Raw genomic sequence first — 15,206 nt, 5'->3', positions numbered from 1 at the left:
GGATAAACCCATTAAAGAGTGTGACGTGTTTGAGTTCCAGTGATGATATAAGAAATAGGGGTTATTTCATTGCCAAGCTCGCCCCGTGCCCAGCCCTTCTTACGCAGCAGAAAGACTAAGGGGGAACATTTTGGCTAAGATTCCTGAGCACGGACCCAGCCTCGGTACATGTGTGCTCCGACTGCAATCCAACAGCCCGAAGCAATCTCTGTGGTAATAGGCAAAGGACCCTCCCGTGCTGTTTTGCTGAGCAGTCTGGTTGGTTTTTGCCTGGAACAGGCACATCTCAGCAAATGGCGGTCTGTTTAAAGCCTTCCATGATCCAGAGGCTTGATTCTCACTTGCCATCCTGCCCCTTTGATGCTGCTGTTGCAAAGTAAAGGGACCATAACGCTGAGAGATCTCTCCTGGCAGAGGGCATTGCTTGAGCTGCTAACCCCTTGAAGCTCCTGACATAGGGGATGTGGTCAAGGTGGAGTGGGTATGGCCAGCATGAAAAACTAGCCAAACAGCTGTGCAGATTAGTTAGCGGGGCACTAGCCACGCCCCCTTGGCCCTGGCCACGCCCCTCAGTAAACCAACCCAAACTTCTGACAACCACAGTTCAAACTGAACTGGGCTAAAGCCTCCAAGTTCAGTTCCTCTTTTTATTTATGTATTGTGCTCCACATCACTGCAGGGAAGCCCTGGTGGCTGTTCAGTGTGTAAATTAGAGTAGCCTCAAGGCTGCTGTAAACTATGCGGGAAGGGGCAAAAATGGTGTAAACCCACCTCTGCCCCTGCCCTGATACCAGTGGTGAATGGATCTCAGCCAGAGCAGGGAATCGGGGTCCCAGACTGCTGTCTAGCTCAGGGTTTCCAGGAATTGTGGGGTACGAAGGGCAGCTCCTCACTGAGCTGGTTCTGGGCCTTGCTCCAGCCAAATCCCAGAACGGCAGTGAGCAGGGAAATTGTTACTAAGACCATAAGAACGGCCAGACTAGGTCAGACCAACGGTCCATCTAGCCCAGTATCCTGTCTTCCGACAGTGGCAAGTGCCAGATGCTTCCAACCATCCTCTATTTCCCAGGTCCAGCATCTGGCAATCAGAGGTTTACGGACACCCAGAGCATCTTGGTCCCTGACTGTCTTGGTTAATAGCCATTGATGGACCTAACCTCCATGAACGGATCTAATTCATTTTTGAACCCAGGTATAGCTATGGCCTTTGCAACCTCCCCTGGCAACAAGTTCCATGGGTTGACTGTGTGTTGCGTGACAAAATACTTCCTTTTGTTTGTTTTAAGCCTGATGCCTAATAATTTAATTGGGTTGACCCCCTGATTCTTCTGTTATATGAAGGAATAAATAACACTTCCTTATTCCCTTTCTCCACACCATTCCAGATTTTAGAAACCTGTAGTTTATCTCCCTTTAGCTGTCATTTTTTTAAGCTGAACCGTCCCAGACTTTTTAATCTCTCCTCCCATGGAAGCTGCTCCACACCCCTAATCATTTTTGTTGCCCTTCTCTGCACCTTTTCCACTTCTAATACATCTTTTTTTGAGTTGGGGCGACCAGAACTGCACACATGATTCATGATGTGGGTGTACCATGGATTTATGTAGTGACATTAAGATAATTCTGCCTTACTATCTACCCCTTTCCTAAATGTTCCTACCAGTCTGTTCGCTTTTTTGACTGCCATTGCACGTTGACCAGATGTTTTCAGAGAACTCTCCACGATGACTCCAAGATCTCTTTCCTGAGTGGTCACAGCTAATTTAGATCCCATCATTTTATATGTACAGTTGGGATTCTGTTTTCCAACGTGCATTACTTTGCATTTATCAACACTGAATTTCATCTGCCGTTTTGTTGCCCAATCACCTAGTTTAGTGAGATCCTTTTGTAACTCTTTGCAGTCAGCTCTGGGTTTATAAAATTACTCGAGATAGTTATCTGCAAACTTTGCCACCTCACTATTTGCAGCTTTTCCCAGATCATTTATGAATACGTTGAACAGCACCGGCACCAGTACAGATCCCTGGGAAACATCGCCATTTACCTCTCTCCATTCTGAAAATGACCACTTATTCCTACCCTTTGTTTCCTATCTTCTAACCAGTTCATGGGAGCACTTTCCTTCTTATCCCATGAGCGCTTATTTTGCTTAAGAGCCTTTGACGAGGGACCTTGTCAAAGGCTTTCTGAAAGTCCAAGTACACTATATTCACTGGATCGCTCTTGTCCACATGTTTATTGATCCCCTCAAAGAATTCTAGTAGATTGGTGAGGCATGATTTCCATTTACAAAAGCCGTGTTAACTCTTCCCCAACAAATCGTGTTCATCTATGTGTCTGACAATTCTGTTCTTTACCTTAGTTTCAACCAATTTGCTGGTACTGACGTTAGTCTTAGTGGCCTATAATTGCCAGGATCGCCTCTGGAGCCTTTTTAAAAAATTGGCATCACATTCCCTAGTCTCCAGTCATGTGGTCCGGAAGCTGATTTAAGTGGTAGGTGACATACTGCAGTTCTGCAGGGTCCCCCTTTATTATTTTAAAGTATTTATAATTGAACTTTTTTTGTATCTCAAAAGCATTTTTGGGGTCAGAACACGGAGGGCCTCACACCACACAATGAGACCCAGCACGTTGTGTTTGGAAATATGTTAGCTGGTCATGGCCAGTACAGGTGCATGCTAATGCTGTGCAATTTCATTCATAGAATATTGGGGTTGGAAGGGACCTCAGGAGGTCAGCTAGTCCAACCCCCTGCTCAAAGCAGGACCAATCCCCAGACAGATTTTTATCCCAGTTCTCTAAATAGCCCCCTCAAGGATTGAACTCACAACTCTGGGTTTAGCAGACCAATGCTCAAACCCCTGAGCTATGCCTCCCCTACAAGCTGCATAAATTGACAGCGGATCAGCCCTGGGGAACAGTTGTTTGGAACTACACAACAAAATGGCCCAAACCTCAAAAAACACCTCAGACAAATACTTCAAAGTTTGGCTACTTCAAAATAAAGTGCACATATAAAAATGAATCAAGGGCAGCAGCGAGTCAGCTGTCATGAGCCACCTACAATACCAACAGGTGACTCTACCATAACAAAGCCCCATGTGCATCCTTGAACCCTACAGTAACAAAACCCCATCAGCAGGCTCCAACCCTACAATAACAAAGCCCCATCGGCAGGCATCAACCCTACAATAACAAGCTACTGCACAGGTGACCCTATAATAACAAAGCCCCATGTGCATGCTCCAACTCTACAATAACAAAGCCCCATCAGCAGGCTCCAACCCTACAATAACAAGCTACTGCACAGGTGGCCCTACAATAACAAAGCCCCATGTGCATCCTCCAACCCTACAATAACAAAAGCCCAGGTGCATGCTCCAACCCTACAATAACAAAGCCCCATCGGCAGGCTCCAACCCTACAATAACAAAGCCCCAGCGGCAAGCTCCAATCCTACAATAACAAGCTACTGCACAGGTGACCCTACAATAACAAAACCCCACGTGCATGCTCCAACCCTACCATAACAAGCCGCCCTGCACCCCCGAGTTACCTTGCAGGGGGTGGGGCTGGCCAGAGGGTGCCCCTCACCGTTCCCGGGGGCGGGGGCGCTGGGCCGGGCTCTGCCCCACGCCCCGGGAGCCGGGGGAGGCCGGCCGGCCGGCAGGGACTACAAGCCCCGGCGTGCTGCGGGCTCGCGGGGCGTTTCCCTCGGCCGGTCGGGGGAAGGAGCCGTAGCTGGAGCCGCTGCGAGGCGGGGACTGGCTGAGCCGGTGGCGACCCAGCTCGCAGCGGAGCAGGTAGGCGGGGGGTTGGGCTCCGAGCTCCCGGCTCCAAGGGCAGCTGAATCCAGCAGCAAGGGGGTCCCCCCATGTCGGGGGGCCGGGGATAAAGCGGGGCTTCGCCTTGTGCTCAGCCTTCCCCTGATCCGGGGGGGCTGGGAGATTGGGGTGCATGGGGGGGTAAGAAAGGTTGGGGTGCCTCGCGGATCGGAGCCCAGGCGGACCCAGGGATGCACTGGGAAGAGTGGGGAGCTAGGGGGTGCACTGGGGGAGGGGAAAAGCCGGGGGGGTGCAGGAAAGATCGGGGTGCCATGAGAGCAGGGGTGTATTGGGGAGCAAGATCTGGGAGCTAGGGACCCCCGGGAGGGGGTGCATTGGGTGGAGCTGGACGTGGGGTGCAAAGTGCAATGGGGGTGTTGGGAACTGGGTCTGCAGCAGAGATGGGGTGTTTTGGGGTGCGGGGTGAGTGTCCCTCGGAAGCACAGTACAGAGCGGCTCTCTGGGGAGCTGGCCTGAGAACCACCTTCCGGGGTGGGGAGGCCCGGCGGAGACCTTCCTGTGGAGAGAGGAGCCCCATCTTCTATATATAGCCTGACCCTGCAGGATCTAGCACCAGAATAAGCCAAGATTAGTCAGGCTGGCTACAGCTGCTGTGGCTGCTGCTTTCCCGGGGAGCCAGGGAAGGACACAGAGCTCTGAGGATGGTGCCATTTTGAGCAGTAACCATGACTTTCCAGGGAGCGGTTTATTGTACTGAGTGCTGACCATCTCCCCTCCTTAATCCCACCTGGATCAGACACCCACAGCCCCAGAGTCCCCCTGAGTCACATGGCCCATAATCCTGGTCCGTCTCTTCCAGGCGTGGTCAGGTACAGTTTGTATCGGCCCTTGGTGCTCACTGGGTTCGGGGGGTGACCTACCTGGGTTTTGCGCCTTCTCTGACCCGCAGGCCTGGGCGAAACACTGGCACCCACTCTGCATTTCATTAGTGTTGGTATTACAGAAGCACCTAGGTCGGGGCCTTGCACAGAGCCCCAGCCGTGACCAGGGCCCGCACCGCCTCATGCCGGGCGGTACACGGGCCCCCGTCATGCCAGACCCTGCACAGACATATAGTGAGAGACAGTCCCAGCCCTGAAGATTTTACAGTATGCACAGAGGAAGGCTGGGTATAAGGAATTATTATAGTACCCAGTTTGCAGGCAGGGAAACTGAGGCATGAGTATGTCATAACTTGCCTCAGGTCTGCATGTGGCAAAGGTGGAAACTGAGCCCAGTTCTCCTTTGTCTGCCTGTCACTTTAGATTCTTTGGGGCAGGGACCGTCTCTTACTCTGTGCAGCGACCAGTGCGTGACAGGGGACTCCAATCTCAGCTGTGGCTTGTAGGTGCCCCATAGTCCAAAATTACAGTCTTAGAAGTGACAGGTTTCAGAGTGGCAGCCGTGTTAGTCTGTATCAGCAAAAAAGAAAGAGGAGTCCTTGTGGCAGCTTAGAGACTAACAAATTTATTTGGGCATAAGCTTTCGTGGGCTAAAACCCACTTCATCGGATGCATGCAGTGGAAAATACAGAAGGCAGATATATATACCCAGACGACATGAAAAAATGGATGTCGCCTTACTAACTATAATGAGAGTAACCAATTAAGGTGAGCTATTATCAGCAGGACACTTCAACCTCCCTGGTCACTCAATTACAGACCTCAAAGTCGCGATACTCCAACGAAAAAACGGCAAAAACAGACTCCAACGAGAAACTGCAGAATTGGAATTAATTTGCAAACTGGACACCATTAAATTAGGCTTGAATAAGGACTGGGAGTGGATGAGTCATTACACAAAGTAAAAACTATCTCCCCATGCTAAATTTTTCCCCTGCTGTTACTCACACCTTCTTGTCAACTGTTGGAAATGCACCATCCCAATTATCACTACAAAAGATTTTTTTTTCTCTCCTACTGATAATAGCCCACCTTAATTGATTACTCTCGTTATAGTTAGTATGGCAACACCCATTTTTCATGTCCTCTGTGTGTGTGTGTGTATATATCTATATCTATATAGATATCTTCCTACTGTATTTTCCACTGCATGCATCTGATGAAGTGGGTTTTAGCCCACGAAAGCTTATGCTCAAATAAATGTGTTAGTCTCTAAGGTGCCACAAGGACTCCTGGTCCTAGAAGTGTTGCATTTAAAGGGCCTCTCATCCTATGAGCGATTGGACTTGTTTTGTGTATATCGCACCTGCTCAGGAGTCGGCTGTGAACTTCTGGCTCTCTTTTTAAAGAGCTTTTATCGCCTCGGTCAATAGAAAAGTAGGTTATAACAGAGCGTAACTGAACAGGAATAAACCTGGAGAAGGAGTTCCTCCTCGCAGGCCCGACCCCCTCGGTAATCGTCCCGTGGCCCCTTTGCCAGCTCTCTGTACCCGCCTGCCCGTGCTGCCCAACTGTGGTGGAATTCTCAGCCGGGTGAGATCAGCAGGATGGGCCTTTTGTCCCCAAAGAAATCAAAGCTTAGAGGAATAATAGCCCAGTTTCTGCCCTTTGATTGGTTATAACTCCCCACCCAGCTCTGCGGCCGGCCTGAGAGCAGCCTTGCTGAGTCTGAACTGGGTCAGGGGAGAGATCCAAGGTGAGGATCCGGCATGGTGAACTGAGTTGCCATGGGGAGCTGGTGCCCGTTAATTATTAATTGCCGAGTGCCTTGGCACGGGGCCCTGCTGTTGTGTCTGGCCTGTCAAACGCATCCGCAGATGAAACCTGACGTTGGCCAGCTTGTCGGGTTATTAGGGGTGTTGTGGAATCCTGTAGAGACCTCAGCTGTGATGGGGGGGGCGGGGAGGGTCGTGCCGGGCGAGAGCCAGTCCCATGCTCCAAAGAGCTCACAGCCGAAATAGACCAAGGAAGGGAGGGGGGAAGGAGGGACAGAGCCGCAGTGCCTTGCCCAAGGTCGCCCAGAGGCCGAGCCGGGAAACAGAACCACTGCCCTCATCTGCCCCCCGTGCTCCGGCAGAGCTGGGTCACCCACAAGCCCTGATTCTCCCCCGCTGCCCCGTTCCCAAGCGTGCTGACACGGCCGCGCCGGAGCCCTGGGGTGTAGATGCTGCGTCCAGCGGCAGCAGCGGGTTTCTGGCAGCATGAGAACACCCCCTCCCCGGGCGACGGGAGCGTCCCATCTAGCTGCGTCTACACCAGGGGTTTGGGTGGTTAGTTACGGCGCTCGGGGGTTGGGCTCTTCACTCCCCTGAGCTGACGGGCGGAGCCGGGCCCAGCCCCGGCTGCGGGAATAAGAGGCTGAGACGGTTCCACAATAGAACAACATGTTCTCCCGCGGGAGGGGGATGGGCTGAGGCTGGCGCCGCTTCACCTGGTGGAAATCCTCTCCTAGGAAGAGACCGAGATCAGAGGCTGGTGGGGGGGGGGGGGCGGTGTCACGTAGAGGGCAGCCAGATCAGTGAAGGAGGAGAGGGACTGGCACAACTGAGTAGATCAGTGGCCTGACGCCTAATACCCCCAGCCCCCACTCTGCCCACTAAGCCCCACTCTTCCCCACAGAGCTGGGGATAGAACCCAGGAGTCTTGATTCCCAACACTGCCCTCCCCTCTGATCACTAGGCTCTGCTCCCTTCCCAGAGCTGCAGCTAGAACCCAGGAGTCCTGACTCCCAATTCTCCCCCGTCCCCAACCACTAGGCTCTGCTCCCTTTCCAGAGCAGCAGCTAGAACCCAGGGGTCCTGAGTTGCAACCGTCATACTCTAACCACTAGACACCACTCCCCCCACCCTCTTTGAACCTGACTTCTCTTGCCTGTACAGACAGACAGACACAGGGATGTCCTGCAGGAACATGCTGCTGACTGGCTGCTCCTCTGGGATCGGGCTGGCTCTGGCCGTCCGGCTGGCTAAAGATGAGCTGAAGAGATTCCGAGGTGAGAGGGTCGGGCTGGGGATTATAAAGAGTTGGAGAAGAGGAGGAACATGCCGCATAGGGCAGAGAAATGATAACGATCTTACAACGTCTATGGCCTTTTGTCCCCAGGAGCTTTATAGCCCTATGTACCGAATCACTTCTCCCACCACTGAGATGCAGCCACCTCTGGGGTGGGATGTGGCCGCTGTTAATACAGAGATCATTCGGCCAGTGCTGAAATGCAGCCACCTTTGGGGTGGGATGGGGCGTGGGAACAGTTTATGCAGGGTTTTCTCACCTGCTGCCGAGATGCAGCTGCCTCTGGGGTGGGGCACATCAGCTGTTAATGCAGAGATTGCTCAGCTACTGCGGAGATGCAGCCATCTCTGGAGTATGGTTTGGCTGGTGTGTAACAACTGTACAGCCGCGCTGCATGGAAGTTTAGGACAAGATGCGCAGAGTGCTTTGTTCAGTCAAAGCTGCAGGGAGAGTCTAGGGAGGCAGAGTGTAACTAGCGAACGGGTGGGGCAGGAAGGGGCATTCAGCATCCTTGATCATGTGAAATCTCTAATGGGGCAGGACCCCGACCAGGTAAATGGCACTGTTCTGCCTCACAGCACCCACTGGTGCCACACTGGCATAGCCTGCAAGGGGAGATCACCCCCTACTGAGCCCTCACCCTGGTTCTGCAGCACAGTTCCCCCTAGTGCATCAGAGTCTGCGCAGACAGAGCCCCACCCCAGTGCTCCCTACTGAGCCCCTCACCCTGCAGCACCCATCTTAGCCCTGGGAGTCTCCCATCCAAGCACCAACCAGGCCTGGGCCTGCTTAGCGCAGGAGTGGGGCCCTGAGCTTCCTGGCTGGTTTGAACCCCCCCGCCCCCTCCATCTCTCTGCCTAGTCATCGCCACCATGAGGAACCTGGACAAGCGGGAGGCCTTGGAGAAGCAGGCGGGGCCGGCACTGGACAAGACCCTGGAAATCCGCCAGATGGACGTGACCAGCGAGGAATCCATCCGGCGCTGCGTGGAGGGCATTCCCCAGCGGAGAGTGGACGTGCTGGGTAGGAGAGCCGGCCCAGCCTCTCGGGGCTGCGTGGGCCGCCTTCCTTGGAACGCATCCGGTGGGGGGAGGTTGGGGGACCACTGCGCTCTTCCCTTACCCCCTCGCCCCACAGACGCACCGTGGAAGTGGGGGCTGGAGCAGCTGGGGGTTCCTCCAGAGGAGAGAGTCTAAGGAATGTCTTGTCTTGGGTAGCTTAGACCCTGCCCACTTAAGCCCCGCCCCTTTAGGCCCCACCCACTTAGACTCCACCCATTTTCTAGCCTGTAATTTACACAGCCCCTTACAGGTAGCTTCTGCATATGCCCCCAAGTCTCTACTCCCCTCTGCCCCCGACTCCTGGGTGCGTCAGTGGCACGTCCTGAGCTCACACACGTGTTGGTAAAGGGGTGTGGGGCTCAGAGGGGAGGCTGGCGTAAATGGAGGAGCTGGGTGGCTTTGCTCTGCCCATTTGCCCCCACTAAAAATCCAGCCACAAGTGCGAGGGCAGGTTCTGGCTCTTCGGTGCCAAGGTTGCTGTGTGGGGCAGGGGGCAGCTGACACAGGCTCTCACGCACACATGCCTGACTGGCCTTGCCAGGTGGTGACCCAGCGGAGGGTTCGGCTGAACAGGGAAGGGGTTGCTCCGTAAAGCGGGGATCTCGATGCGTTCCCCGGCAGAGCTGAGCCCCTGCTTGGAGAGCGAAGGAAACGCCATATGGGATCAGACCCACGGGCACATCTAGCCGGGTGTCCTCCATGACCTTGGATGGGCCCATCTAGGGGTCGCCCCACCTGCAGGAAAGGATCCGGAGCCCCACGGGTGGGGCCAGCCAGAGAGCTGGATGGGCCATTTGTGCCTCTGCCTTCGGTGATCGGAGCTGGGGGGAAAAGGGGATCCTGGCTCCCCCCCATCTCAGTGGGGCTCCCCACTCCCAGTCTGCGCTCACCCCCCCCCCAGTGGAGGGGGGAGCTGCAGCAGCTGCTATACCCTGGGGGGGTTCCTGGGGCTCACACGCCCCCCCCTCCCCCCCTCCGTTGCAGTGAACAACGCGGGGCTGGGCATGATCGGGCCGGTGGAGAGCCAGAGCGTCGCTGCCATGAAGGGTCTCTTTGACACCAACTTCTTCGGGCTGGTGCGGCTGGTGCGCGAAATCTTCCCCGACATGAAGCGCCGGCGCCGGGGCCACATCGTGGTGATGAGCAGCGTGCTGGGGCTGCAAGGTGAGACCGGGGGGCTGTGGCCCCTGGGGACCGGCTGCACCTTGCTGATTTGGGGGCGGGGGTGTGGGTGTGGTGCGCGCGGGGGGAGGGGGAGGAACGACAGGTCCAGGCTCCTGTTGATGGGCCCCTGCTGTGTGGAAACCACCCAGAGCCCCAGCCTGCCTCCTATGGGACACTGACCTCCCCCCTTTCCCCTGCTGGGACCCCTCACTGAGTCCTGGGCTCCCGCCCGCATGGGACCCTGCCTCCCTACTCTCCTGCTGGGACCCTGAGCCCTCCCACCCCCCATGAGCCACCGACCCCAGTGTGCTGGGTTCTGTATGGTATTTATTAGGTGTATTACGGTAGCCCCTAGGTGCCCCAGCCATGGCCCAGGACCCCGCTGTGCTAGGTGCTGTACAAATGCAGAGCAAGAAGCTGGTCTCTGCCCCAAGACATAAGACAGGAGACAGACAGGGGAGCCCCAGGAGCTGGTGGGACAATTCTGGTCAGTACCACGGGCAGGTGTCTCCGCTCCCCGGTGGCCGACCCCTCGACAAGTTCTGGACTGGCCCTCCCAGCAGAGCAGAGCCTCACCCTTGTCCAGCCCAGCTTCCTCCCCTCCCGCTGCTTCACCCCGGGGGGCTGAATCTCTCTCCCCTCTGCTCCTCAGGCCTCATCTTCAACGACATCTACTCCGCCTCCAAGTTCGCTGTGGAGGGTTTCTGTGAGAGCTTGGCCCTGCAGGCGCTAAAGTTTGGTGTGAAGTAAGTCCCGGGGGCAGGGCTGTGTAGGGGAGATGAGCCCCAGTGCTGCAGGGGGGCAGTGGACATTCCCAGCCGCCCCCCGTCTGAAGCTCAGAGGGGTTGCAGGCAGGTGGCTGCAGGGAGGTGCCTGGTCGCTCCGTTGATCCATTACAATGACTGGGCAGCCCCCACCGCTGCTGACTTTGCTGGTGCTCAGATAAGGGGGATGGACCCACCGAGGCTGTGAGGGGTGGGGTCCAGAGGGCCTCTCCCTCCCCTCCGCCCCATGGGCATCCTAGCACTGTTGGCTTAGTGCATCGTGTGTGCACGGAAGGGGAGGTAGCGATCGCAGTGCTGGGACCTTAGGCGCAGGTGTAAGGATATTGGATTGTATGGCCCAGCCATCTGAGACGGCAATGCAGGGAGGGAGGAAGGGATGGAGGTAGGCGGGTGGCAGGAGGGAGGGAGCAGTGGGTAGGTAGAGGGAGGAAGGGCTGGAAGGAGGAATGGATGGAGCAGTGGGTAGATAAAAGGGGGAAAAGGTGGGGGGGTGGAAGGAGGGAGCAGTGGGTAGGTAGAGGGTGGAAGGAGGAATGGATGGGTGGAGCAGTGGGTGGATGAAAGGTGGAAGAAGGGAGGGGTGGGTGGTCTGATATGGGAGGGGCAGCAGGTGGGGTGCTGGACTAGAAGGCCCACTCGTCTAAGGAGGTGGCGCATCAAGCTGTGCGACCCGGCGCTTTGTCCCTGCGTGGCACCTCCTATCTGCGTGTGCCCTAACGAGCCTGGAGCCAGGCCCTGGCTGGCTACATGGGCTGTGATGGGTTACTGTCTCCTGCTCCTCCCCAGCATCAGCCTGATCGAACCCGGACCGGTGGTGACCGAGTTCGAAAGGAAACTCTACGAAGAAGCCGCCAGCATGGACCTGTCTGCCGTTGACCAGGAGACACTGGATATATTCCAAGGCTTCTACATGGCCTATTCCAAGGACGTCTTCACGGTGCTGGGGCAGTCGCCGGACGAGGTGGCTGAGGTAGGGAGCCATCTCCCCACCCTCCTGCACTCACACTGACCCGCTACCCCCTTCCTAGCCCTATAGCGCTTGGCTGTAACCACGCTGACACTGGGGACCTAGGGAGGATGGGTGGGTAGTTAGATCCTAGGGGCCTGCTTGCCAGAGGTTCTAAGCACCCGTAAGTCTAGTGGTGGCACCTGGAGCAGCTGGGGCTGCTAACATCACCTCTGGGCTCAACCTTGAGACGCTGCTCGGCCTCTGTCCTAGTCATCTGCCGCGTGGGGTGGGGTGTGGGTCTGTGTAAGGGCAGGGCGACCAGCGGTGAAGCAAGTATGTTAGTGCTCAGCGCTTCGAGATCCATAGATAAAAAGCATTTTTGTTGAGCTGGGCACAGCTATCCCTGTTTTACAGAGGGGGAAAACTGAGGCATTGAAAAGGGAAGGGACTTGCAGAGTGGGGATTGAACCCAGGAGTCCTGGCTCCCAGCCCCCTTGCTCTAACCACTCTCCTCCCCTCCCCTCCCCGAGCTGGGAACAGAACCCAGGAGTCCTGGCTCCCAGCCGCTCCCATCACCTAGGCAGTACTGTAATACACCTAATAAATAACATACAGTGGCCAATGTAGTGGGGCTTGAGCCATGGCTGGGGCTCGTAGGCGCTACCAATACCAACAATAAGTGGTAATCAGAGTGATGCTGATTTACACCAGTTGGTGATCTGGCCCATTGAGTCCAATGGAGCCGTGATTATTTATATTATCGCCGTGCCTAGGAGTCCCAGTCGTGGCCCAGGACCCCATTGTGCTAGGTGCTGCATGTTATTTATTAGGTGTATTACGGTAGCCCCTAGGCATCCCCGTCATGGCCCATTGTGTTAGGTACTGTATGTTATTAGGTGTATTATGGTAGTGCCTAGGAGTCCCCATCATGGCCCAGCACCCCATTGTGTTAGGTGCTGTATGTTATTAGGTGTATTACGGTAGTGCCTAGGAGTCCCCATCATGGCCCAGCACCCCATTGTGTTAGGTGCTGTACATTAAATGCCAGGTGGGGATGTGGCTCATTGACCCCAATGGAGCTGTGCCCGATTTCACACCAACTGGGGATCTGCCCCGGTACGGGTTAAGCCTAGGGTGTGTCGGTCGAGTGTCTAACAGGCAGGCCCGTCCTCCGCTCTCCCCAGCACACGGCCAAGGTGATCATGGCGGAGAAGCCGCCTTTTCGCTACCAGACCAACAGCCTCTACACGCCCATGACCACCCTGAAACACGCCGACCCCACCGGGAACCTGCCTCTGAACGCCTTCCACCAGATGATCTTCCAGCACGACCGGCTCTTCAAAGCCAGCCTCAGCCTCCTCAAGATGCTGCAGTGGAGGAAGAGGAGGGACGTGTCCTATAACAAGTCTCCTTGAGACGAAGGCATCAATCCCCTTCCTCCTCCTCCCTGGACAACACAGGCAGCTCCAGCTATAGATCCCCCCACCCTGCCCTCGCCCCGCTCCAATGCTCTGTAGCACGACCCTAGTTTCCAGTGTGGACAGCCACTGTAAAAGCACAAAACCTTGGACCGAGCGGGAGGTGCCAGCGCAGTGGGTGATGTGGGGAGCGGGGAGGAGGCGGCAGTGTGTTTAGGAGTGGGGATCTACGAGGGGACTAGCAACACCCCAGTCTTTGCAACCAGCTGATTCTTTTGTATCTTTTTTTTAAGTATATTTGGGGTTTTAAAAGGATTTTTTTTTTTAAAGAACTTTCAAAAAGTAGAGGTTTAAGGCCCTGCTGTAGTGTAGGTCCCAGGAGTCCTAACTCCCACTCGCCTCCCAGAGCTGGGGATAGAACCCAGGAGTCCCAACCTCTCCCAGGACTGGATAGGACCTGGAGTCCTGACCTCTCCCAGGGCTGGGAATAGAACCCAGGAGTCCCCGGAGCCCCATCTCTTCCCAGAGCTGGGGATAGAACCCAGGAGTCCCAACCTCTCCCAGAGCTGGGGATTGAACTCAGGAGTCTGGAGGCCTGTCCCAATGCTCTAACCACTAAGCACCACTCCCCTCCCACAGCTGGGGCTAGATCCCTGGTTGTATTGAGTTGTCTCCCTGCCCAAGACCCACCTGTGGGGGTGGGCCCGGCTGTGCTTCCACCGGGGGAGGGATAGACACCCTGCATGAGGTGGCAGCCCAGCTGGTGTGTGCCGGGGCTTGAGGCCCTGGCGAAGGGAGCCACGGGGCATCAGACTGTCGGGGAGGCCTGTAGGAAGATGGTGGGGATGGCTCATCCAGGGAGGGAATGACTACCGTACTTGCTGGAGTTAGGGGCAGCGTGTTTGCCAGCAGGCTACTAATGCAGCCAGACTTGGAAGATGCTCAACTAGGGTTTGATGCAGCTCATGGCCCCAGGTTGAAGTGGGTTTAGCAGCGGGGCGAGAGGCAGTTTAGCTGACACCTCTTGGGCACATTCCAGGAGGCGGCAACAGCTCCCAGGAGGGGGTGAACATTTAGTCTGCAGCATTTTCCTCCGGGTGCTGAACCCTCTTAAGGCCCATTTTCTGATCTCCCCCTCTCCTCAATCTCCCCCTCGGGGGCGCACCTGGCCCCCTGCCCAGCACCCGTGGTAGCGCTGGGAACATGTGCCTGTGTTGTAGTGTGTGCAATGACTCACTCCCCCAGCAGCTGTTCAGGGCCAGGCCAGCCCATCTGACCAACCTGTGGGGGTGCAGGAGTCCCTCTCTCAATAAACAGAGGTGCCCGAGCATGGTGACTGGAGTCAGTTTTTAAGTCCTGGGAACTTTCCAACAGCAGCCACCCGCCCGGCCGGAGGCAGGGTCCTGGGAAATCTCACATCTCAGTCCATGGAGGGAAGGGCAGAGGCAGGAGAGCTGGGGGGAGGCTACATCTGCCTTCAGGAGTCATTGACCTACAGCTGCCCCCTAAGTTATCCCCTCCCCCCATCCATGGTACTGACAGCCCCCCTTGCAGTAGTAGTTGAGCCCCTCACACCTGCAAGTGTATTTATTCTCCCAACCCCTTGGGGCCACAGGGTAGGGCTGTTCTCCCCCTTTCATATACAGGCTAAAGTGAGGTGCCTATGGCCATGCAGGAAGGCTGTGGCAGAGGCAGGATCGTGGCAGCTGTGCCCGAACCCCCTGTGATGATATGATAGCCTGGAGAAGCCCTCTTGTGCTTAGGGCTCTACCCCCCCCCTTCCCCCAAAGAGAGCACAATCCCTCCCCCCAGCCGCCACCCTCCAACCCAACCCTTGAACCTGCCTCCTTTCCTGGAGTGAGGGCCTGGAAGCCAGCAACTCATGCTTAGCTGGTGAAATTGACACTGCCAGCTGGAAACCTCGTGGAAGCTCCCTGGCCTAGGGCGGCAGGGGGAGCCTCAGGGCCACAACCCGCACTGGGGGCTGCGCTGTTGTGACCTTGTAGATCAATGATCCTGGAGGGTTACAGTCATACGTATAATCAATTGCTTCCATGGCACCCCCCAGCCACCTTCCTGTGGTGC

The 15,206-nt window shown here is 55.8% G+C and overlaps 1 protein-coding gene across 2 annotated transcripts; it reads left to right on the top strand.

Moving 5' to 3' along the window:
* The first annotated feature begins 3,659 nt into the window (after window positions 1–3,659).
* Window positions 3,660–13,932, top strand: LOC123353456 (retinol dehydrogenase 8-like). Of its 2 annotated transcripts, none has more exons than XM_044994555.1 (7): window positions 3,660–3,809; window positions 7,608–7,724; window positions 8,606–8,767; window positions 9,790–9,969; window positions 10,622–10,715; window positions 11,541–11,724; window positions 12,888–13,932. In XM_044994555.1, exons 2-7 carry the CDS (start codon window positions 7,628–7,630, stop codon window positions 13,116–13,118), a joined length of 948 nt encoding a protein of 315 aa, XP_044850490.1. In that variant the 5' UTR covers window positions 3,660–3,809; window positions 7,608–7,627; the 3' UTR covers window positions 13,119–13,932. The 2 variants fall into 2 exon arrangements, with proteins under 2 accessions (XP_044850490.1, XP_044850491.1); XM_044994556.1 differs by having other exon boundaries at window positions 3,666–3,809; window positions 7,612–7,724.
* The last annotated feature ends 1,274 nt before the right edge of the window (window positions 13,933–15,206 follow it).

Source organism: Mauremys mutica, chromosome 20 (genome assembly GCF_020497125.1).
Source record: "Mauremys mutica isolate MM-2020 ecotype Southern chromosome 20, ASM2049712v1, whole genome shotgun sequence".
Taxonomy (NCBI): Eukaryota; Metazoa; Chordata; order Testudines; family Geoemydidae; genus Mauremys; species Mauremys mutica.
Note: the sequence above shows the minus strand (reverse complement) of the source record. Positions and strands in the feature narration are given on the sequence as shown.